General features: G+C 53.9%; 1 protein-coding gene across 2 annotated transcripts in view; it reads left to right on the top strand.

Annotated features, from left to right (window-relative positions):
* LOC144943659 (filamin-C-like) overlaps positions 1 to 23,499 on the top strand; it is a 70,351-nt gene that overhangs the window by 38,843 nt on the left and 8,009 nt on the right. Inside the window, exons 6-39 of one of the 2 annotated variants that reach the window (XM_078871339.1) lie at positions 466 to 543; positions 1,423 to 1,585; positions 1,890 to 2,090; positions 2,353 to 2,490; positions 2,879 to 3,005; positions 3,355 to 3,491; positions 4,221 to 4,414; positions 4,705 to 4,818; positions 5,000 to 5,143; positions 5,776 to 5,899; positions 6,012 to 6,172; positions 6,575 to 6,665; positions 6,885 to 7,054; positions 7,445 to 7,562; positions 8,283 to 8,539; positions 9,102 to 9,455; positions 9,695 to 9,938; positions 10,445 to 10,621; positions 11,057 to 11,219; positions 11,384 to 11,544; positions 12,353 to 12,520; positions 12,804 to 12,927; positions 13,022 to 13,178; positions 14,702 to 14,891; positions 15,556 to 15,797; positions 16,254 to 16,334; positions 17,816 to 17,894; positions 18,425 to 18,565; positions 18,920 to 19,048; positions 19,929 to 20,102; positions 20,799 to 20,957; positions 21,367 to 21,570; positions 22,847 to 22,999; positions 23,162 to 23,287. In XM_078871339.1, coding sequence (XP_078727465.1) covers positions 466 to 543; positions 1,423 to 1,585; positions 1,890 to 2,090; positions 2,353 to 2,490; positions 2,879 to 3,005; positions 3,355 to 3,491; positions 4,221 to 4,414; positions 4,705 to 4,818; positions 5,000 to 5,143; positions 5,776 to 5,899; positions 6,012 to 6,172; positions 6,575 to 6,665; positions 6,885 to 7,054; positions 7,445 to 7,562; positions 8,283 to 8,539; positions 9,102 to 9,455; positions 9,695 to 9,938; positions 10,445 to 10,621; positions 11,057 to 11,219; positions 11,384 to 11,544; positions 12,353 to 12,520; positions 12,804 to 12,927; positions 13,022 to 13,178; positions 14,702 to 14,891; positions 15,556 to 15,797; positions 16,254 to 16,334; positions 17,816 to 17,894; positions 18,425 to 18,565; positions 18,920 to 19,048; positions 19,929 to 20,102; positions 20,799 to 20,957; positions 21,367 to 21,570; positions 22,847 to 22,999; positions 23,162 to 23,287 — 5,443 coding nt within the window. The remainder of the gene's footprint in view (positions 1 to 465; positions 544 to 1,422; positions 1,586 to 1,889; positions 2,091 to 2,352; positions 2,491 to 2,878; positions 3,006 to 3,354; positions 3,492 to 4,220; positions 4,415 to 4,704; positions 4,819 to 4,999; positions 5,144 to 5,775; positions 5,900 to 6,011; positions 6,173 to 6,574; positions 6,666 to 6,884; positions 7,055 to 7,444; positions 7,563 to 8,282; positions 8,540 to 9,101; positions 9,456 to 9,694; positions 9,939 to 10,444; positions 10,622 to 11,056; positions 11,220 to 11,383; positions 11,545 to 12,352; positions 12,521 to 12,803; positions 12,928 to 13,021; positions 13,179 to 14,701; positions 14,892 to 15,555; positions 15,798 to 16,253; positions 16,335 to 17,815; positions 17,895 to 18,424; positions 18,566 to 18,919; positions 19,049 to 19,928; positions 20,103 to 20,798; positions 20,958 to 21,366; positions 21,571 to 22,846; positions 23,000 to 23,161; positions 23,288 to 23,499) is intronic. The other variant, XM_078871341.1, reaches the window with a different exon arrangement.

Below are 23,499 nucleotides of genomic sequence, written 5' to 3'. Positions count from 1 at the left end.
ATGAGAAATTACATGTGACTTGGTATTGTTCGATTTAAGATTTTTTAATGCATTGTAACTTTAACTTATCTGTAAAGGAATGAGTCAAGCTGCCCAAATCGAGACCCTCAATTAAAAACATCCTCAACTCGGGTCCAATATGTCTGTGACATGGTTTAGTGGTTTGTTTAGTTATTATGTTCACTTGCTGGATCAAATGGTGTGGTAATTTGTGTGCACTCTGCTACAAACTCCGCAACCCGAGGTTCAATTCCTGGCCACGGCCAACATAAGTGAAAAGTGGTATCTGAATCTTTCCTGGACCATTCAAGCTACGCACACTAACCAGCACGGTGAAGAATGGTGTAAAAAGTAAAAAAAAATAATAGCATTGAGAGTCCTTCAGTAGTGCATTGACAAATGTTCATGTCGTTTGTACCATTTGAATAATTGAGACTATTAAATCTCACTTTTAAATGTGTGCAGGCTAAAGTGTCTCCCGTCAAGGACAAGAACCAGACTTACTCTGTGGTCTACACGCCCAAGGTGGTGGGGCCTCACAAGGTGAGGCACTCTCTCTGCTGGGGTTTCTCTGTACCTTATCCCGTCTCCGAGCACTCTCCTTCAAAATACTGACGCCTTCGCTGGGGGGGGGGGGGAGGAGGATGGGGGGGAGCAGTTTTTGGCTAGGAGGGAGGGCAGGACTGACAGCGGGCTATGATAACGGTGCGTCCAGCCTGTGACCAGTGTCACCGTGTACGTGCCCGGGCTCTTCAGATCTCTGAAAGCCGAGCTGTGTTTGAGCCTGGGTGGTGATTTTTGGGTTGGTGGTAGCCATGCATGAACCAGGCCGTGTCGGCCGCCCCTCTCGCCACGCGCTCCTCTCCTTCATGCAGAGCCACAAAAGCCCCAAATCGCAAGCGTCCAGGAACAAACGCTGCCATTTTAAAATTTGCAATCGATAAGAATGCATATGTTTTTAATGGAGGTAAGGTTGTATATGAACTACGGGAGGTGTTGGGGAACAGACACTGGGAGGGAATTCCAAAAAATTGAGCCATGTGAGGAAAGAAGTGGAAAGTGTTTTTAGAGCTGCAGTGTCGTGGTGGTTGAACAACGTTGTGGATGAGACTTCACAGTCAGTCTGGTAGTCCTCTGTGTGTGAAGGAATCGATGCGTGAAGCTCACGTGGAATATCACCCACAGTAGTAGCGATTTTGAAGTGTTGGTGGGTGCATGAGGTAGATGGGTGGGTGAAGTGTTTGTTCAACCACCACACTGCAGGTCAAAACAGTGTGGATGAGACTAGAGTTAACCTGGTAGATCGAGTACTCCAATATGGGAGGAGGAAACGAAGAGTGGCTTTGACGGGAACTGTGTAACCCCAGTAGTGGCGACAGAACTGGAGTTTGTCCTTAACGTGTGTGTGTGTGCACCCTGCAGGTGACGGTGCTATTTGCGGGGCAGCACATCAACAAGAGCCCCTTCGAGGTGTCTGTGGCCAAACCCCAAGCGGATGCGAGCAAAGTGACGGCTCGGGGGCCTGGCCTGGAACTCAATGGCGTCATCGCTGGGAAACCCACGTACTTTGACATCCACACGGCCGGTATGACTCGCACACGGCTTGACCAGCATGGACGCTTCCCCCACACGGCCGGCATGGATGCTCCCACAATCAAATCGATTTGGAGGCTTGCGATGCGTGCATCATGCATGGCAAGAGTGGTTTATTCTCAATAGCAAATCGTATGCGCCTTGCTAAGCTAATGGAAAGAACGATTTGGAACGTACGAGAGTGACGACAAACATGCAGGTACAAGCTATCGATTCTAGAATCGGGGGAGGGATTCCAAAAAGGTGAACATCACGTGACCAATGCTCTACCCCCCCCCCCACCCCCCCCCCACCAGGTGCGGGCATGGGAGATGTGCACGTGGCGATCACGGACCCGCGGGGACGCAGCGACACTGTGGACGTGGAGCTGGAGGACCGGGGCGAGAGCGTGTATCGCTGCGCGTACCGCGCCGTGCTGGAGGGATCGCACAGCGTCGCAGTGTCCTACGGGGGCACCGCCATCCCGCGCAGCCCCTTCCCCGTCAACGTCGCGCAGGGTGAGCGTCGCGCTTCTCACCCAGCCGTCGGGTGTTATCGGGCCCCCTCCACCCATGCTCGAGATTTGACTGCAAAGGACCTTCCTGGTCTCCTGACGACTTCTCGCTGCGCTCTACGTTCTTTTGTGCTCCAGCGACCTGAGGCTTTATGTCATAGGCGCATGCAGCACTTTCCCCAGCAGCCCGTGTAAGGCTAAAGGGGGCAGGGGGAATATCTTTGTCTTTATCGTTGTGTTTGTGCATATGTGACTGTGCCGAACAGCAAGCCATGCGAGCGCGTGCCGCGCCACGGGCAGAGGCCTCCAGGTCAAGGGCGTCCGCATGAAGGAGGCGGCTGACTTCCGCGTCTTCACGCAAGGTGCCGGCACCGGGGAGCTCAAGGTGTCGCTCAAGACCCCAAGTGAGTCACGCCGTCGCTTGGCCAGTGGCATCGTCGCCAACGTCATCGTCACCATTACTGCTAACCTTAACCCCCAGTCGACCTTGGGTTGGTGGGAGGTTCTGCACGTTCTCTTCCGATGGACTCCAGAGTTTGTTTGGAACTCTCCTCTCTCTCCCCCCACCCCCATGACATCCGTACTGTTGACTCCCAGAACAATAACGATTCCGCAAACATGCATTACTAATAACTACATGGCTACATAATCGCATGACTACACAAGCGCATAACTGCAAAACCATTTGAACCCACTACGTCACGGCGCATGGGCGGGAATGGGCAGCGGTGAGCCTGCTTCCTTCCCACTCCTCACCACCCCCTCCTCCCCCACCCTGTGTCACCTCCTCAGATGGGCACGAGGAGCCTATTCGTCAGAAGGCCGGTGGCGATGGCGTATATGCGTGCGAGTACATGCCCAGCGTGCAGGGCAAGCACGTGGTGTCAGTCACCTGGGCCGGCCAGCACATCCCCCGCAGGTACGCACGCACAGTGACGCGCGGCGTACACGCCAGCACATCTAAACACGTGTGCATGTGTCTGCATCACATCATCCTTGTCCACGATTATGTACTGGCGTGTGTGCGTGTTTATGCTCATTTGTGCAAGTGTCTCCGTGCGTGGACGTGGTGTACTATTGTGCATTCCTGTGTGCGTCTGTGTATGCACTCGCCTTCATTCATAAGTGCTACTTGCTAACAGCACTTGCCCCAACATTCTATCGAAGGCTTTACGAGGGGTCTTTGTCTTTGTGCTCGCCTGTGTTTTGAGTGTGCGTGCGTGGGCAAGTTTGCCTGATGATGATGATGCGTGTGTTTGTGCATGCAGCCCCTTTGAGGTGGAGGTGGGCCCCCCCGCGGGGGAACAGAAGGTGCGCGCATGGGGCCCCGGCCTCCGCTCTGGCCTCGTGGATCATCCGGCCCATTTCGTGGTGGAGGCCATCGGGGATGACATCGGCACGCTCGGTCAGCACCCACACCGATAAATACAAACGAGAGCATTTTGTTGTCTGGCCTGGTGGCTCGGGGGGAGTGGGGCATTCATAATTACCATGTTGGAGATGCTGAGCAAGCAACACCTGAGGTCCTGGATTTGATTCTATGTTTGGCGTGGTGGCGTATTTGTTGAGCGTACTGTTATGGACTTTGCTAGTACACTGTACTCGCATGAGGCAGTCAAACAGAGGGGCCAAGCAGCCAGGCGTCCTAATGGCGCCCCCTTGTGTACTGTGCCGGCCCTTCATAGGTGCTCTCTAGCAGCACTTGCCCCAGCAGCCTGTGTAGATTTATATGGACGACTTGTTATCTATTATTCTACTGGCACGGCCGTGCCAAGCTGGCGCGCAAGGCTCTCGCCGTACACTCCTTTCCCCACTGGTTATTTTCCGTTCTGAGTCGGCACCGACTCGTGACAACGCTAGCCTCGTAGGGCATCTGGCTCGGTAGAAAGCAGGGCCATGGCCGACACTGACCATTATCATCACGCGTTTTACGTTCTTTAACACGGTCTAACGTAACTAGTCGTTAGTTGCGTCGGCGGGACTGCTCTCCATTTGCAGTGGTAAAGCAAACATGGCATCTCCCCTGAGCCGCACTGGGCTTGACTGTGGCCCTGGCACTGCTCGGTTGTATGGTGGAAAAAGAGGTAATGGTCTGGTGTGCCCGCACGCATCTGTCTGTGTTGGCGTGATGCAGGCTTCTCCATCGAGGGCCCGTCCCAGGCGCGTATCGAGTGCCAGGACTGCGGCGATGGGTCTTGTGACGTGGTGTACTGGCCCGGCGAGGCCGGCGACTACGCGGTGCACGTGGTGTGCGACGACCAGGACATCAAGCACAGCCCCTTCATGGCCGAGATCGTCGCGGCTCCTGCAGACTTCCATCCCGACAAGGCACGGGGGGGAGGGGCGTGGGGGTGGTTGAGGGGGGTGGGTGGTTGAGGGGGGGGGGGCATTGAGGTGCAAGGCACGCAGTAGGTATGGGGGTTGTGCGAAGTGGGTGAGGGCGTTGGTGTACAGGGGATAGAGGGAACATGGGGAGGAAAGCATGAGATGTTGGTGGTCACAGGGGTGATGCAGAGTGGGCACAATAAGACTGAGGAGACGAGGGTTGTGGAGCAAGGCGAGTCCTGGCTGACCATATCTCTCTTGAGGTCGTGTAACGTGCGTGTTCTGCGGCGCAGGTCAAGGTGTTTGGGCCGGGCCTGGAGAGCGGCAAGGTGGTGGTGGGCAAGCCCATTGAGTTCACGGTGGACGCACGTGCGGGGGGCAGGGCCCCCTTGAAAGTGTACGCACAGGTAAGGGCCCCACCTACCCCAAACAGCCCCTGCTGACCACACGAAGCGGTTGTGTCCTCCGTTATTTGTTGTCACTGGGTGTTAGTGACCATCTTCGGCATGGATCACATCTTTGCCCTCTCTTGTGCTGTTGCAATCTCCTCATCCTCCTCCTGTGTGTCATCGTTGTCGTCTGGTCCAGGATGCGGAGGGCAACCCGATCGATGTGCAGGTGAAGGACAATGGCGATGGGACTTTCCTGTGCCGCTACACGCCTCGCAAGGCCATCAAGCACACCTTCCTCACCACATGGGGCGGCGTCTCCGTGCCGGGCAGCCCCCACCGGGTACGGCTCCCCGCTCCCTTCGCCGCCGTGACGTTTGTCGCCGACGGCGCAGGACACACAGCGCGCCTCCTCCTCCACCCTCTTGCTCTCTTCCCACTGCTCATCTGTTCGCTCGCGTTTCTGAAATTCACGGCCCTTCTTTACTGTGACAGGGATGTTGTTGTTGACCCATGTGCAATCCAACAGTGGGTTTTGCCGCATCGCCCTCTGCCGATTTTAAAATCTCACCTCAGCACTGTCCCCCACCAACACCTGTTTCTACGCGTGGTAGTCGTGCCCAACCAACAAGCGCTGATCGTGCTCAACCCGACTTGGCTTCCGAGATGTGGCGATTGGGCGCCTTGCAGTTTTGGCCGTAGATCACGCAGACGTAGAAATTTTGAACCCTTGAGTCGTGTGAGAGAAGTTGGTGCTATTGTGAATGGCGCTACAGCCTCTGCGTGAGATCTGAGAGGGGGGTATAAAGTGGGGGGGGGGGGGGGGGAAGCATCTTGTCGTGTCTCCAGACCCCCCCCCTCCCTGAGTAGTGACCAACATCCGTGCACGATGTTCAGCACAACCGTGTATGTTGATGCACTGTGTGAGCCTGTGTGCAAACCCTTACCCGCGTGTGTGGGTGCGCGTGTCGTCAGGTGACGGTGAGCAAGGGCAGCTACCCGCAGAAGGTGAAGGTATCCGGAACGGGCGTCGACCGCTCCGGCATCAAAGCCGGGGAGCCGGTGGAGTTCACCGTGGACTGCTCGGAGGCCGGGGAGGGTGAGTTGCGGCACAACCGAGCGCACTTACTGTGCCGCCAGCGCGTACCGTTGTACCACGCTCACCGCTACGACTCCCCCACGTTACCCCCCCCCCCCCCTTCGCCGTGCAGGTGACATCAGCATCGGCATCAAGTGTGCGGCGGGGCTGCTGGGCCCCACCGAGCAGGACCTCGACTTCGACATCATCAAGAACGACGACGACACCTTCACCGTTCGCTACATGCCGCCCGCCGCGGGCCGCTACACCATCATGGTGCTCTTCGCTGACCAGGTGACTGCTGGTAGTGACCGTGTCCGTAAGTAGTATAGTGCAGATGGTGGTCGGGACGCTAGTGGGTTTGTTGGTGGCTAGGCTGGTGATAATGTAAATTGTGGGGAGTGATTGAGCAGTGGTTAGTGCACGGTCCTATAAACACAGATTTTGTTTTTGGTTGTGGCCAACATCTGTGTCCGAAATCTTTTGAACCGGTCCAGAGACGCCTCCCTTAGAGAAACTCACAGTAGAATGGAGATTGTAGTTCTAAGGGTGGTGGCGACGGTAGCTGTTATAGTGCTTTTGTTAGTTTTGGTGGAGGTGTTGTGGTTCTGGTGGCCTGTGTGCCGCTGTTCAACGAGCCGCCTCTAAAGCTAACGGGCAATGCCCCCCCCCCCCCCCCCCATTTCACCCCTGCAGGAGATCCAGCAGAGTCCGTTCCGCGTTAAGGTCGACCCCTCCCATGACGCCTCCAAGGTGAAGGCCGAGGGTCCGGGCGTCAACAAGACAGGTGGTGACCTCCTCTTCAGTATTCCCCTCGAGCACTCAGCGGGCACGGCTAATATTCTTGCGGTGATGTACTAATGTCGTTGGTGGGCAGTTTTAAAGTAGCGGGCCTCATGGGCCATGTGAAATTCTGTAGTCTCTCCGTGCCTGCTCTAAAACTTTGCTAATTCCAATGTTGCACTGCTGTCTCCCTCCTCCACCCACACCTGCCGGGGACACACAGGTGTGCAGGTGGGCAACCCGACGCACTTCAAGGTGTTTGCGCAGGGGGCCGGGCGGGGCAAGGTGGATGTGGAGTTCACGGGTGCTGGCAAGGGCGAATTGGTGCGCGACTTCCACATCCGGGAAGAACCGGGCGACACCCACAGCGTGGAGTACACACCCTTGCAGCCGGTGAGGGTCTGCTGGGGTCCTACGGGGTCTTAGGTGCTCCAAGGGTCTGTGTGTGTGTGGGGAGCAGTATTAGCACATTGCACTAGGAATCCGGCTCATGACCAAGACCAGTGAATATTCTGAACCGGTCCTGGGCCTTCGCTAGGTCGGCTTGACCTTGAATGAATACCTGGTGCAGCGTGTAAACATCGGCACTGGTAAGTGAGGCAGCCGGTGTGGTACTGCCCCCCCCCCTCAACCCTCTTGTGTCGTGCCGGCCTTCAAAGGTGCTCGCCAACAACACTTGCCCCAAAAATTCTAAGCTATTTAAGGGTGTCTGTCGTTTGTTTGTCGAAAGTGTCTATCCGCGTGTCCATGCGGTGTTGCTGATGGGCGATCCTGTGTCCGCAGGGGAACATGGCGGTCGCGGTGAAGTATGGGGGCGACCTCATCCCGCGCAGCCCGTTCACAGTCGGCGTCACTCCGGCCGTCGACGTCTCGAAGGTTCGCGTCAACGGCCTCGACAAAAGTGAGTGCACACAAGCACACGCTCGCAGTCTCGTCCATCACGGTGCCGTTGGCTTTGGGGGTTTGTGACACGGTGATGATACGCTTTGCTACAACTTCATTCAAGTGACTATAATGTCTTGTTTTTACAAACCTAGATTGTTTTTTTCCTTGAGAAATGTTGCATAGTTTCGTTTCCTCCCTTTGCATGAAAATCAGATGTTAAATTTAGTTGAATCGCTGTGGGGTTACTTACCTGCAGACTGCCCATATGCCAATAACATTCTGACAGGTGCACGTCAAGGCCTTTTTAAATATTGGTAGTTTTACTATGGTTCTTGTGTGTTTGTGTATTGTGTAGTTTTGTATCCAATTGGCATCGTAACCTTTGGGCAATTTGCCAGCATTGTTTTTAAGGAAACCCGACTTAGCTGATTGGACACTGACTGCCAATGCTGGTCCATGGTTTGCTTTTGTTGACCATATGCTGCTGATGAGAGATGCGTTCCCAGAAGGCTGTGGCCAATGAGATTTTTGTGCAGACATAAATGTGGGAACTTGAAAGTGTTCTGTTTCCTTGGTTATCTTGTTATTTATCTTCTCTCGACACTTGATGGTTATTTTGCATTGTGATTGTGGAGACGAGAGCGAGTGTTTGGTTTGTGTTGTTACTCGTGCATTGCCCTCATCTGACTGTCGCATCTCCCTGAACACCCTCTCCCCCTACCCTTCCCCACTACAGAGGCGATTGTTGGCCAGGAGTTTGTGTTTGCGATTGGGAAGCGTGGCGCGGGGGGCCAGGGTGCCCTGGACGTGCACGTGGCCGGGCCGACGCGCCGAGCTTTGCCGTGCCACCTGGAACCGGCGCTCGAGGGCTCCGAGTGTAGCTTCACGCCGCGCGAGGCCGGCACACACCTAGTCACCGTGAAGTATGACGGCGTGCCCATCTCTGACGAGCCCTTCTCGCTCGAAGCCGCGCTCCCGCCCGACCCCTCCAAGGTGAGGCCTTTGCCAGGCCCGTGGAGGCAACGGAACAAGGATGGCCATGTTACAAACCACTGCCATGACCTCAATCCTACGGATATAGAATCTCGAGGATTCATAGCAAAAGTTTCTATGTTCCTCGAAGTGACCGTGACCTAATGTGCCATTAAACTGAACTATGTAAGGCTACCAAACAATCTTGATTTTGTCCCCAGTTCAAAGATTACCGGCTTCATACTCTACTCATGCTTACAGGCAAAGGAGCAGGGCTTGCTGTGGAGTGGGTAAGGTTTGGCAGAGTAGGCGGAGCCTGTGAGCAGTAGGCAGTGTCATATTTGGAATGAGCTAAGGTGACCACGAGCTGTGGGTTGGGCAAGGAATTGCGTGGGTGCGTCTCCATAGAAGAATATCGGTAACATTATGGGCCATGGCACTTTTCTGTTTTTGACTTGTTAAGGTGGGGCGGGTCTGACAAAGGAAGTTAGGTGGGGGGGGGGGGGAGGCTGTCAGCTTGTATCCTCCATTGAGCCTCCCAGAAAAAATGCGATGTGATGTTTCCACAACGTGGTGTGCGCAGGTCCGCGTGTCGGGCCCCGGGCTGCAGTCTGGCGAGGTGGGCCGCCCGGCGCAGTTCTCTGTGGACACTCGCGGCGCGGGTGAGGGCGGCTTGGGCCTCACGGTGGAGGGCCCCTGCGAAGCTCGCATCGAGTGCGAGGACAACGGCGACGGCACCTGCTCCGTGGCATACACGCCCGCTGAGGCCGGCGAGCACCTCGTCAATGTGCTGTTCGCGGGGCAGCACGTCCCGGGGTCGCCCTTCCGTGCCCTCATCCACCCGACCTTCGACCCCTCGCGTGTCGTGGCGTCTGGCCGTGGCCTGGAGAGGTCCAAGATGGGCGAACCGGCCACCTTCAACGTCGACTGCTCGAAGGTGAGCGGCGCGGTTTGCAGGGGTGGAGGTTACCGGCGTCGTGGACAAAGTAGTTGGTCAAGTTTGTTTAGTTCAACCAGGATGATCTGTTAGATAAGTGAGTTTATATCACTTTAGCGAACAATCGATCCTCAAGCCACGGCACGAATGCACAACCTCCAAGATCTGCCCCGACAGTATCGCACCACCTATCTTACGTTGGTCGATTTGCGCCGACCCCTTGTGTGCGTTGCATCCAGGCCGGCGATGGAGACCTGGCGGTGGACGTGCTGTCGGATTCGGGCATGCGCGCCGATGTGAAGACACGGCGCGGGCCCGACGGCCTACACGCCGTCACCTTCACACCGGTCACGCACGGCCCGCACACCGTGTCGCTCACGTACGGCGGGAAACCCGTGCCACGCTTCCCCGCGAAGGTCGCGGTGGACCCCGCCGTCGACACCAGCGGCATCAAAGTGTCGGGCCCGGGCGTGGAGGAGAGGGGTACGTGCTGTTGGTGGGGAGCGGTGGCGTTCCCACGGTTCCCCCACCATCCCTCCGCGCTCCTGCGTGTGACCTACAACTTCCCTCCCCACCTTCCCACCACACCAGCAGCGCTTGAATGGTTAAAGAATCCCGGAATGGGCCGATGATCACAATGAGGACAGTATTTTTTTTCAGTTTCCTGTGATATTATATTATTGCAGTGGTGCAGTGGTTGTGTGGCGGTGGTCATGTCGTAGTGATGTTTCAGGAGTGGTGTTTGTGGTGAGTGCGGTGAAGTGGTGACAATGTCCCCCCCCTCCGTATTATAGTAACAACAACAGCGATTTAATGCATTTGGGTTTTGTCGTTGGTGGCAATAGTTCCGATGGTGAAAATAATCATGTGGAGTTTTGACACCAGTCATTTATTGAACTCTATAACCATAATGTGCAGTCATTGGTGGTGCTTGCACTGCTGGTCCCTCCATTGAGTTGAAATGTTGGTGTTCATGCTGTTGTTGGCAGGCGTGTTCTGCGAGGCAACAACAGGCTTCACGGTGGACGCGCGGGCTCTGGGCCGCGCGGGGAACGGCGCCCGTGTCGTCACGCGGGTGACCGGGCCCTCGGGGGCCATGATGGACGCACCCGTCAAGGCCAAGGGCGATGGCACCTATGCCGTGGAGTACACTCCCTGCGAGATCGGTACGTGCTGCGGGAGGAAAGCTTTTGGTCGGTGTGGACTGTCGGCTGTGCATGGAATGTAAACTTCCACACTGACCAAAGGAAATAGAATGTAGTACAATTCCCAGACTGCATCTCTCCATGCTGTGGAACAAACACAAGTTCAAGACATGGCGTTTACGACAAGGAAAAGTAAACGGGCCTGGGTAGGATGCATTACCAGAAGGGATGATGGGCAACAGGCGAGACTGGTGACTGAATGACAGCCAAAAGAGAGCACGTCCAAGAAAACGACCACCGCGGAGATGGAGGGATGTGATCAGTCCAGGGGAAACCCATCGACTCGCATATATTAGATTGTGATCTAAATTGGATTCTTAAGTGGTAGTTGTTTCTCAGCCCTGTTGTCGGCAACTTCACAAACTTCACGTGTTCCGACGCCCCGCCACCCTGCAGGTGTGCACACGGTGGACGTGCTGTTTGAGGACACGCCGGTGCCGCGGAGTCCGTTCCGCATCGCCGTCGACGAGGGCTGCGACCCCTCGCGGGTCCGAGTCCACGGGCCCGGACTCAAGTCCGGCATCACCAACCAGCCTAACCGCTTCACTGTGGAGACCAGGTGCGTGAGTTTTGTGATATTGTATTTTTGGCCTATTCGAACTTGTGCCCATTCCAATATTGAATTGCAAGACTATTAGGAAACTGTGCAATATTAGGACGATTCCATCTGCACTCCCGTTTTCGTCCGGTTGCCAACCCTGCGCCTTATCCCACCGTATATAGGGGCGCTGGCACTGGAGGCCTGGGCCTGCAGATCGAGGGTCCCACGGAGGCCATCATCTCTTGCACGGACAACAAGGACGGCAGCTGCCTGGTCGAGTACGTCCCGGAGACGGCGGGAGACTACGACGTGCTCGTCACCTACGGCGGCCACCCCGTCACCGGTACCGCACGCACGCTCGCGCTGGACTGTGGCGCTCGTGCAGCGCGTGGAAGGGGATGTGCGCGTGCATTTCTTCGTGTGTGTACGTGTGTTTTTGAGGTGGGGGGGTGTGTACGCACTCATGCACGCCTGCTTGCATGCAAGCGTGGTTATTAAATCTTTTATATTAAGTTCGCTTGCTTACGACCGTGCAAATCTTTCGGTCGTTTTTTAACCCACTTCCCGTGATCCAATCGAGCTGACATTTTGCACACAGACTCGTTGTGCGTGACAATTTATTTTCGTGAAAAATTTTTTCCAAAATTTTCCACTTTTTAGGAAAAACAAAATTTCATATTTAATTTAAAATACCAATGTGATAAAAATGAAACTCTTACTCAAGAAAACCAGAAATGAATAATAAAATAAAACCGATGCCACGCATATAAAGGATTTATAGTGAAAAACTTTGTTTTACGGGTTATTTTTTTTTCTTGTTTGCTTATGTGCACGTGGACCTTTTGCGCATGTGGGCGTTTGTTTGTGTGGTGTGCGTGTGTGCATACGCACATGTGGGTGTATAGTTGTTAGCATCCTCCACTAATAATTTCGGTCGCCCGAAATCTGATTCTCACTCGCAACCAACATTGGTGACATCTCCGAACTGGTCCTGGGCCTCCCTTAGGTTGACTCTGGCTCCTAGGCAAACTTTACCAGCGGTGCGTGGTGCAGCCCATCTACCCCGTCGTGTGCCATGCCGGACTTAGTTGCTCGCGAATAGGACTTGTCTCACGAGTGTTGAAGGCTACATGTGGATTTTTGTTTGGCAGGGAGCCCATTCCGCGTGCCTGTCAAAGGCACCGTGGACCCGAAGCGCGTGCGCATCTCGGGACCTGGCGTGGGCGGCGCCGTGCGTGCCGGCGTGCCGCAGGAGTTCAGCGTCGACTGCAGCAAGGCCGGCGCGGCGCCGCTTGAGGTCACCGTGAAGAACCCGAAAGGTGCGGCACCATCGGCACAGTTGCTGACGTCGCCGCCCATTACCTGCATCTAAGTCCTTGTCCTCTTGCCATCGGTGACCTCGCAGCCCACCCTGCCATTACTACCAACCACCATGCCGACACTGTTACTATCGTCACCGGCATCTCATCAATTCACCTATACAGTATCATTGCCGCTATAGCGGTTTCATACCCATCGTTATCCGTGCCCCCGTCGTCGCCCCCCCCCCCCCCCCGGCTCGCCGAGTGACTGTGCCGCCCGGCTGTGCGATGGCGCGAGTAGGTGTGCTGGAGCCCGTGCAGGTGGAGGAGCGCGCGGGTGGCCTGCACGCCGTGCGCTACGTCCCCACCGCGGAGGGGCCCTACACGGTGGCCGTCAAGTACAATGGAGAGAACGTCCCCAACAGGTGATGTTGTGGGAGGTGACATGATTTAGGAGTTTTCTTTAAGCCACCGAAACACGAGCTGGGTTTGACCAGTGTCTGTGGCTGGCGCTTGCAGCCCCTACAAGCTGACGGTGCTTCCCAAGCACGACGCCAGCAAGGTGCGCGCCAGCGGCCCCGGCCTCAACAAGACCGGCGTGGAGGCCAGCTTCCCCGTGGAGTTCACCATCGACGCCCGCGACGCGGGGCAGGGTGTGCTGGCCGTGCTCGTTACGGTACGGCCCGCCCACTGCGCAGCGACACCATTACACAGCTCATCCCAGGGTGCCACGGTGGCAAGATGTGAACTATCTTCTTGGTTCTTTCGGTAAAGTCACGTAGAATGGAAATAATAAAAAATTAACCCGTAAAAACAATTTTTCACTATAAATCCTTTATATGCGTGGCGGCTAGAGTCCTCTCGTCCTCTGGCTTGAGATGGCTGCCACCATTAAGCAATTGGTAATTAAATATAATTAATTTTTTCCTAAAAAGTGTACAATTTTGGAAAAAAATTTTCACAAATACATTGTCACGGACAACGAGTCTGTGCAAAATGTCAGCTCGATTGGATCACGGGAAGTGGGTTAAACGACTGAAAGATTTGCACGGTCGCAAGCAAAGTGAACTTAATATAAAGGATTTAAAAATAAAAATAATAAAATAATTCTCACGACGTTTCGGCCATAACGCAAGCAGCCGTCCTCGGGTGGAGAACAGGTCTGTCGGGAAGACCGCGTCTGAATGAGAAGATGTGAGCTACTTCACCTGGTATACAGGTTGCTGGTTTCATCCAGACCCTGGTCGCTTGGATTTTCATTTCGAGTCCTCCGATTTTTCCCTCCACACGTGGAAACGTGCGAATATGTGGCTGCTATAAATTTCCAGATGAGCCACTTTGTTGCGCTATCATTTGTGGCCAGGTCGCAGATGGAAACTAATGTTACAAAGTTTGACATGTACGCTTATTATGGATGTTTGCACATAAAAATTATTAAAGGTAATATGCATGGTTTTAATGGAGGATAATAACTAATGTATAGTTTAACACGTAGGCATTGGCAACCAATATCATCCATAATATAGTTTTATTTTTAGTTAGATCGCATAAATACGTCATTAAACCTGCCACCAACTGACACCCAATTTAGTAAGGTTTGTCACATAAACAGAACACTCCAATTCATCACTAGTACAGCACACCGGTGTGTTCGAGAGCAAATCCACAACATTTAACGTCACTCGGATTGTAAATGTTGTGGATTTGGCGCATTGGCGTGTTCTGTTTGTGACAATCCTTACTAATTTGCTGTGTCGGGTGGTGGCTGGTTTAACGACACATTTACACGACGTAATCCAAAAAACTTACATTAGTAACTACTGTATAGCAGCTTCGATTTGAAGAACCATACCTCCTTTTGAAAGAAATAGTTTGCCTACTAATGACCTTAACCCTAGCACCAAGCAGTGTTACTGCAGCCCTCGCGTCGATCCAAGCCAACCGCTAAACCTAACACTCCAGCCCCAGAACTTGCCGGTCCCCAACTCTTAGCCAACATTGACCCCACAACCCCTCGCGCACCCGTGGGGGGGATCTCACAACCAAACACTAATCCAGGCTTCTTAACGACTTTACTTGCTAACGCTACCGATTTACCTGTTTATGCATTACCTCGTTTTCTTTTTAACGTGCCTGTGTGTTTTGTTAGTTACTCGTTTTACTTATTTGGCTAACCCCCCCCCCCCGCCACTCCGATAGGACCCAGAGGGGCACCCTCGGCAGGCGAGCGTGCGCGACAATGGCGACGGAACCTACACGGTGTGGTACGTGCCGGACTGCGCCGGCCGCTACACCATCGTGGTGAAGTATGGCGGGGATGAGATCCCGCTGTCTCCCTACAGCGTGCGTGCGGTGCCCACCGGCGACGCTTCAAAGTGCCGCCTGCAAGGTGAGTGGCGGTGCCATCAATCCTGTAGCCGTCGAAGCCACGACCGTCACGGGAGTCGCTTTCCACAGCTGTCACCAATGACAGCCACCAGCAATTGGGCCGAACTTGGAAGGGGTGTACGTGGCGGTGACTTAGAATTGCTTTTGAGAGGAAAATGTTCCCCCCTCCAATATTTAATCCATATTTTGCTAACGGTATCTTACTACTCTTGGCTCCCTGTGGAGCATAAGGTCGCAACAAGCCCACGCCATGCCGGGACTGTTTTTGGCAGCTTTCTCCGCTTCACCCCAAGACAGGCCCATGATCTTTAGTTGGACTTGAATGGTGCGTTGCCGTGTTTTTTACCCTTTTGGTGTCACGATACAAAGAATCTGTTAGCTTCTCTCGCCGAGTAAGATAATGCGTAAAATTTACAAGGCGAAGGGGTGAATCCTTAATTTTTGTCTGTTTTGGTACCTGAAGGACTCTATTTCCAGGCCACCGGAACTTTGTGCAGAGTGCTTTTGAGACCTGGCAACGACTACCGCCCCCTTTTTCCACCTGTTTCCGAGAACCCATTACCCACAATTCACTCCTTCGAACACAAGCCTGATGCTTAACAGCAGGTGATTCTAATTGTTTGTCTCACCCCTCTGCCCATCCCATCCCTCCTCCACGTGCGTAGCGCCAGCGACGCACCTGGCGTTGGGGCGCAACACGGCGTTTGCGGTGGACGCGCGCGGCGCGGGCAAGGGGAAAGTGACATGCCGCGTGCGCGACCCCGAGGGCCGCGAGGTGGACGTGGAGGTGCAGGAGCAGCCCGATGGCAACTTCCTCGTGCTGTACAGCGCCGACACGCCAGGGCCGTACGTCGTCACGATCCGCTATGGCGGCGAGCACATCCCCAACAGCCCCTTCCGCCTCGTGGTGAGCACCCGTACACTGGACACTCGAGCACATGCGAGTGCATTCTCGTGCAAGTGCAGATGCTTATATAAGCACATGTGCACAAAATATTAACGTGTGTACACAGACATAGTAGTACATGCATGGATCCAGTTGTCACATTTTGCCCCCTGACGATTAGCACCTTGTACAATTGCCATCTGTCAACTATCACATCTGTCAATTTCATCTTCCATCTCACATTCCCACGTGTTTTTGCAGCATTTCTGATCACCCGTCCACCTGTTTGCTTGTCCCTCTCTCAACTCCAGTTTCCAGTGTACCACCAGCAATGCTGTAAATCTCATCACTCGCTCACCGCATCGCTGTGCACAACCGATTTTTTTGTAACATTAACCACCGTTAACGCAACACTTGATGGTAACTTCAACAAACGCTGACGGTAACGGCGGTGGTAACGGTGCCCGGACTGCGTAGGCCTCCAAGGACGCGCCTGTAGTGGAGGAGCAGCAAGTGTCGGTGAAGCAGCAGCAGCAGTCCGCTCTAAAGCCGCTCCGGGTACACGTGCGTGCGTGTCTCCCCTCGTCTCTCCCCCACATGTCCCCGGCACCTTGGCCTCGCCCTCTGAACCACCTGCCGAGCAGCAGCATGCGCCACGTGGATTCTGCACTGTGCATGCCTTGCTGGTGTCCCTCCCGCCACCACCCCCCTCCCCGCACCAGTCGGCTGACCTCTTTGTTTGTGGACTTGCCTTTCAGGGCATGTGTGGTATTTTCGAGTCTCCCGCCGCGAGATGTTTCCACTGCTCCCCTCTACTACTACTCTTCTTTCCTTGCCGGACCTTTCTTCGGCGGGCTGTGGGAGAACCGCGATGACGCTCCTCGGTGATGGGAATGCGAGGAGGCTCCTCCCCCCCCCCCCGCGGTCTCGCTGCGTAGTGGAGCGGTGTTGCGTGCAGGGGGTCCGGTGTGGGCACCCACCGCTAATCTCGCTCGCCCTCGCTCTCCGCACTAACAGCTCGTGCACGTGGGAGACCGCTGTCTGCCTCACGGCTCGCCCCCCCCCCACAACCTCCCCTCTTCGTGATGGTGTGTTCAGGCCTCGTCTCTTAATTGCTGATTTATTTTGTTAGTACATTTTTTTTATATTAACTTGGACGTTTTTAAAACGAGCCAATACACTCGGTGATTTGTAGTGGACACGGGAAAACCACAGACAAGGGGGGAAGGCGACCAAAAACTCCGCCAACAATTGCCAAAGCTCTGTGGTCCTATATTGGGATGTTTGACCAACTCCATAAATAATTGGGTTAACTGACAGTGGTCAGAGTGATAATTCAACCTGATATTGGTTCGGTCTTGCCACCCTGCACTTACTAGCATGGTGAAGTATTGCCGAACAACCCCAATGATCAACACGGTGCGGGGGGGGGGGGGGCTCCTCCACCAGTGGCTTGATCAAAGGATGGAAAAATATTTTAATCATTCAGTTATGATAATAGGTTAAGTTGCAGATTTAAATTGTTATTGCTACTTAATGGGCTCAGAATGTGTTTGTCAAGTCGCATTGGTTTGGACATTGTATTCATAGGATTTTTTTTTGCTGTCGGTTAACCAACAGCAATGAGGAAGTGGTTTTAAGGGTGTCTCGTGGTTCTCCGGAACGTGGGCGTGCGTGTCGAGAGCAATATTTACTGCTGTGTGTGCGGCTCTTCTTGTCTGCATGCATGAGTGCGCATGTACCCGAGGGACACGACTGCACATTAGTTGGCGCACTTAAGAAACTAGAAGCCTCAGTTCGATTTCAGTTCGTGGGATAACGGCAGTGGCAAGTGGGATCGGAACCTGTTCAAGATCTACCCGGAGTGAACTCTGCCTGAAATTGAGAATTTACTGCGGTGTGAAATCTCACCACCCAAGGCGACCCTGGGCGGCGTAGGGCTATCTACACTGCCGACCCCCCCCCCCCTCCGTTCTCCATGCCAGCCTGGTGAGGAGGCTTACGGTCTGTTCTGTGTGCGTCTCTTGCCGCGTGTCCAGGCACAGGAGCAGGTGGGCCACGCACTGCGACCATTCAGCCTCGTCATCCCATTCGTGGTGAGGCGTGGTGAGGTCACTGGTGAGTGCAACCCGCTCCCCCTTTACCCCCCCTCCCCACACATCACCACTCGCAGCCCCCACCTCAGTCACTCCCAACTATCATTGACTCTTCATGGAGAACGCTGTTGACTACGTGTGTGTGTGTATGCATCTGCACATGGGGGGGGTGAGTCTTGATCGGTCTGTACGTATATTGGCGTGCATCCATCTCTGTACCTGGGAAGCAGCGCAGTGGTTGGCCCGCTATGCTACCAACCCGGTGTCCCCGAGGTTCGATTCCCGCTCACGACCAACAGTGACTATTATCTGAACCGGTCTTGGTCCTCCCCTACGTCGATTCGGACTCAAATGAGTACCTGGTGCGGTGTGTAAAAACATTGCTGCTTGGGAGACTAAGACAGCCAGGCGTGGTGCTGGCCACCCACCCCCTCGTGTGCCATGGTGGCCTTCATAGATACTCGCTAATAGCACTTGCCCTAACGGTCTGAAGGCTATACGGAGTGTCTGTCGTCTTGTTGTGCACGCGACTGACTGCGTGCGTGTGCATAGGGGAGGTGCGCATGCCCTCGGGTCGCAAGGATCGCCCCGAGATCGTGAACAACGGTGACGGCACGGTGACGGTGCGCTACTCGCCCGTGGAGAAGGGCCTCCACGAGATGGACATCAAGTACGATGGAGAGCACATCCCAGGTGAGCAGCAGTGACTCCGGGCAGGTGTTGATGCACATACTGAAAAGGTACAATGATATGTCAAGATACACAGTTGTACGAGTACATAGTAATACAGGTGCATGGACACGTGGGTATACGGGCGCATGGACAAACAAGTATACAGATGCATGGATACACTGCGAAACAGGCACATTGACACATGGGTACATGGATATTCAAGTTATAGTGAGGCATTCGAGATGAGCAGCTATACAGGTATGCATGTACATGGATACACACACAGGTGCTGGGCAGTGTTGATGGTATTAGTGACCTTAAGAGAACTCCCTGAGAATCGTTACCCACCTCCCCCGCTGTTAATGTTCGCTGCAGGAAGCCCGCTGCAGTTCTACGTGGACGAGGTGGAGAGCGGGAACGTGACTGCCTACGGACCGGGCCTGAGCCACGGCGTCGCCAACCAGCCGGCCTGCTTCACCATCGACACCAAAGATGCTGGCGAGGGTGAGATGCACGTGGCAAATGCGGCGGCGGCAGTTGCACCTCCTTAACGATGTTGAGAGGTCCAACTGCCGCACCGCATTTGCCACGATGTTGAGAGGTTGCCTGCCTGATGAACTGTAGCTGAAGGTGGCAGTTGCTTGGCAGAGACAGTTGGTGGCAGCTGCCTGGCAATTGGATCGGTAGCTAATGCATTGTCTTCACTCTGCCGTTACTGGTGTGTGTGGAGTAGTTTGAGCACAGTGCTATAAATTCAAGAAATCTGAGTTCAATTCCCAGCCATAGCTGATATCAGTGATTTGTGATTATGAACTTCTCCCATGGGTCAACTCATCCCCTACTTGGTAACTGGATCTATTTACTGGCTACGCCACCTCGCGTGCACCGTGCCTGTCTCAATAGGTGCTCGCTAACCCCACTTGTCCAGAGTGGTGTAGCCTACACAGGGAGAGGTGGTTTACCCCTTTTCCACCGTAACATCAGAGCCATGCGGGGTTCTTGCCAGTACTGGCGGTTTTCCACTGGCTATTTGCTGTGCCAAGCCAGAACCAACCTATTTATGCGCTGGCCTCAAAGGCATCCGAATATGGCTTTGAGCCAAACGGGGTCAGAGGTGGTGCTAATGCCGCGATTTTTTTTTCATCCGACATCAGTCGGTACACAACTCTTAGGCAGCATCACCACGTCATCGGCGTGTTTTGTGGTGTGCATCACGGTTTAAAACAACCCAGTGCCTCTGCGGATCTGCTCCGGGGCTGGCTTGGCAAGGCCCTGGCGTGGCTCTGCAGTCCTGTGGGGAGAGGGGGAGGGGGAAAAAAGAGGGACTTTATTTTTTATTTTTGTTCCTAATTCCACACCTCTTCCCTTTGCCCACGGTGAGCAGGAGGGCTGTCGCTGGCCGTGGAGGGCCCCTCCGAGGCAGATATCTCGTGCCAGGACAACAAGGACGGCACCTGCTCTGTGTCATACCTCCCCACGACGTCTGGCATCTACAGCATCGTCGTCAAATTCGACGACCAGCACATCCCTGGCAGCCCCTTCTCGGCCCGCATCACCGGTACCCGCACGGAAATCGCACATTCGCTCATGGTGTTTCCTCTGTTGGGATTTGCCGGAGACTGTGCCGGTGTGGCAGAGATGATCTGGTAGAAATCTGGCACGAGATGGCGTGACAGTATTTATCGCAGGAACTTTTTCACATTTGATACCCTTCTGCGCTTGACATTAAAACTTGCGTCGTGCCATTCATATATTTTTATATAAAAATTTTAAACGAAGTGAAGTACGCAAAGACTCCATGGAGAGGCGAGCTCAGCAGTAGAGCGAGCGGCTCCTAATCAGAAGATTCTGAATTCAAATCCTCATTTGGAGATGGGCTTGGCCCATCATACCTCCCCAGGTCGATAAAAAGGGTATCACTTTGTAGGAGAATTCAACAGTAGTTGGCCTATGGACATACTTGCCCTCGTCAAAGGAAAGTGCAATTTCCACCACTGGCTCAGCAGAGTAATGGAGTCCGAGGTACTTTCCTGCATGGCTCATTTGAGCAACAAATCACTTTTCTCTTTTCCTTTTAATTTACCTAATGTTTTGTTTGAAATTGTGTTGGAGATGCTGTCGCCAGGCTCTTGGCTGTAAAGTGGAAGCAATGTATTGAAGAATCTGTGCACCTATATACCTAGCGCTGAGACTTTGAACCTGTCCCTGCGGTCGTCACCTCCTATCCCTGTCGCCCCCTCCTCTCTTCCCGTAGAGGACAGTCGGCGCCGCACTCACCTCAGCGTGGGCACTGCACAGGATGTGTCGCTGCAGATCCAGGAGACGGACCTCAGTGTGCTGAGCGCCAGCATCGTGGGGCCGTCCGGCTCCGAGGAACCCTGCCAGCTCAAGCGCTTGCCCAATGAACACATTGGTACTACTGCCACCCAGCTTGCTAGACCGTGCCGCCGAGTAGCCAGTATTGCCATCCAGTTGGTCGGCCGCATCACCAGCCAGTCGGCTAGAGGACACCAAAAAGCACACCACCACCGCCAACCAGACACACTACCACCACAAACGGCCACGCCACCAGCCGTTCACACTGCCAAACAACCACACAGCTACCCTAGGTCAGCCACACCATACTTAATAATGGGTTTGATACTTTTATTTTAATGCTACCATATTTTGGGGGGGCTCAACTAGGACGCGCATGGTGAAGTTTACCAGTCGTTATTGTACGTGTCTCAGTGACTGTTCCGTGTGTTTATGCCTGCAAGCGTTACTGTTTACGTCTGCATGTGGCGCGCAAGTGGTTACGATATTTGTTTGTGTACATGCAGGCATCTCGTTCACTCCGCGCGAGGCTGGCACACACATGGTGAGCGTGCTAAAGAACGGCCGCAACATCGCCAACAGCCCCTTCACGGTGCAGGTCGGCCAGTCCGAAATCGGCGACGCGCGACGCGTGCGCGTCAAGGGTGCCGGCCTGCGCCAGGGCCACACCGGCGACGTCTCGGAGTTCATAGTCGACACCAGCGACGCAGGTGCGTTGGTGGGGGGGCTGCTGCGTGCCGGGCAGGGTGACGATTCAAAGGTCACGAGACCACTACCCGTGGCTGTGTGCTCCCGGGCCCATTATGGTTCGTCAAACTGTTTTCGGTAAATGTTTTAATCGGATGGGCACAAGTCTGTCGCGCTTATGCTATTTGGAGAGGTGAGCAGTTGCGGTAACCAAATTGGCACCGTTCTGCCCGTAGTGAACGAGCGTAAAGTTTTTGTTGCGATTCAACAGCTATAAGTTACTATTGGCCCCACAGCAGTTTGACGAATGTACTTGACAAATATTAAATATTGTGCAAATAAGCAATAAACTTTGCGAATGAAACGATCGTGCACAATAATATTAAAAAGTGTTCGTAAGGCAAATTCTTATTTTCATTTGTTTCCAAAACCAAGCTCCAAGTCCTCCTTGGACATTGTAAATAAAATGGTAGTGCAGATCAGCAGCACTGGGGCTGATGAGCCAAATTGTTAATTCAAAGATCCTTTTGTTTTAATTTTGACCTCGTTCACATAGACTAAATGGTGCAAGATCATGGGACCTCCTTTGCCAGTACCAAAATATACTAATAGGGTTTTTCCCCTTTTTTCTGGCAACAAAACTGACACCTTTTGCAAGGAATCATGTTTACATTAACCACAATACTTGCAGTCAAATGCAAACAAAAAACAATACTCTGATAATTTATGCATTGTCCTTGAAACTGATTGGTCCACACCAGAGACAGCTTTCTTTAGAGTCTAGTCTCATATGGTGTTCGACCAGATGATGCCAAAAGGCGCACGGTTCAAAGACAACGCACTGTCAGAGTAATGAGAGCTCGGGGTGAGCAGCTACATCATGGGACCTCCATGATGTAGCTGCTCGGTCGAACACCATATGAGACTAGGCTCTAAAGAAAGCTGTCTCTGGTGTGGACCAATCAGTTTCAAGGACAATGCATACATTATCAGAGTATTGTGTTTTGTTTACATTTGACTGCAAGTATTGTGGTTAATGTAAACATGATTCCTTGCAAAAGGTGTCAGTTTTGTTGCCAGAAAAAAGGGGGAAAACCCTATTAGTATAAATGGTGCAAGCTTTCGAATGAACTCCCCCCCCCCTCCTGCATTGAAACCCGTGTCGCCATCTCGTGAGTTCTGCACATTTGCCACTTGTGCGGAATTTGCATGTAGCTGGTGGGGGTTCCCTTTATCACCCTTTTGCCCGAAAGCCTTGACAGGCAAGGCATTATAGTCTGACCTTTGAACTTTGACCAGGCTACGGAGGCCTCAGCCTGTCCATCGAGGGCCCCAGCAAGGCCGACCTGGACTGCGAGGAGCTGGCCAACAGCGCTTGCCGAGTTTCCTACCAGCCACTGGAGCCCGGCGACTACCTCCTCAACATCAAGTTCGCCAAGGAGCACGTGCCAGGTGCGGGCCGTCGTGACCCCTTGCGCCCTTTCTCGACCTCTGCCCGCGTAGACCATCGATGTTTCACCACCGCTTGGTTCGATTTTAAGTTGTAAGATCCAGAGGTGTGATGCTCGTTTTCAAGAACCTGCTTTATTCTGTGTGTGCCCTTGCTCGTGGCAGGGAGCCCGTTCACAGTGCACGTGACGGGGGAGGGCCGCGTGATGAGGCAAAGCATCACGCGTCCACGCCACGCGGCCTCCGTCGCCTCCGTGGGCAGCATGTGCGACCTGAGCCTCAAGTTGCCGGGTAAAGCTGCCCCTCCTCCCGAGCTGTAACCCTCCGACCCCCCTCCTTCCAACTGCGATACAATGCGCACTTGTTACTGTCGCTGGAAATGTCTCTTCTAATGAAGTTGTCAGTTTTGTTGCAGAGTGCTGTGGCGACAGACCACTTTGTAGAGTCCCATGTGATTTAACCAGATTTTGAGCCACTCGGATGTCCTCATCTTAACTCGCACA

Source organism: Lampetra fluviatilis, chromosome 32, assembly GCF_964198595.1.
Source record: "Lampetra fluviatilis chromosome 32, kcLamFluv1.1, whole genome shotgun sequence".
Lineage (NCBI taxonomy): Eukaryota > Metazoa > Chordata > Hyperoartia > Petromyzontiformes > Petromyzontidae > Lampetra > Lampetra fluviatilis.
This window is presented reverse-complemented; position numbering and strand designations above follow the sequence as displayed.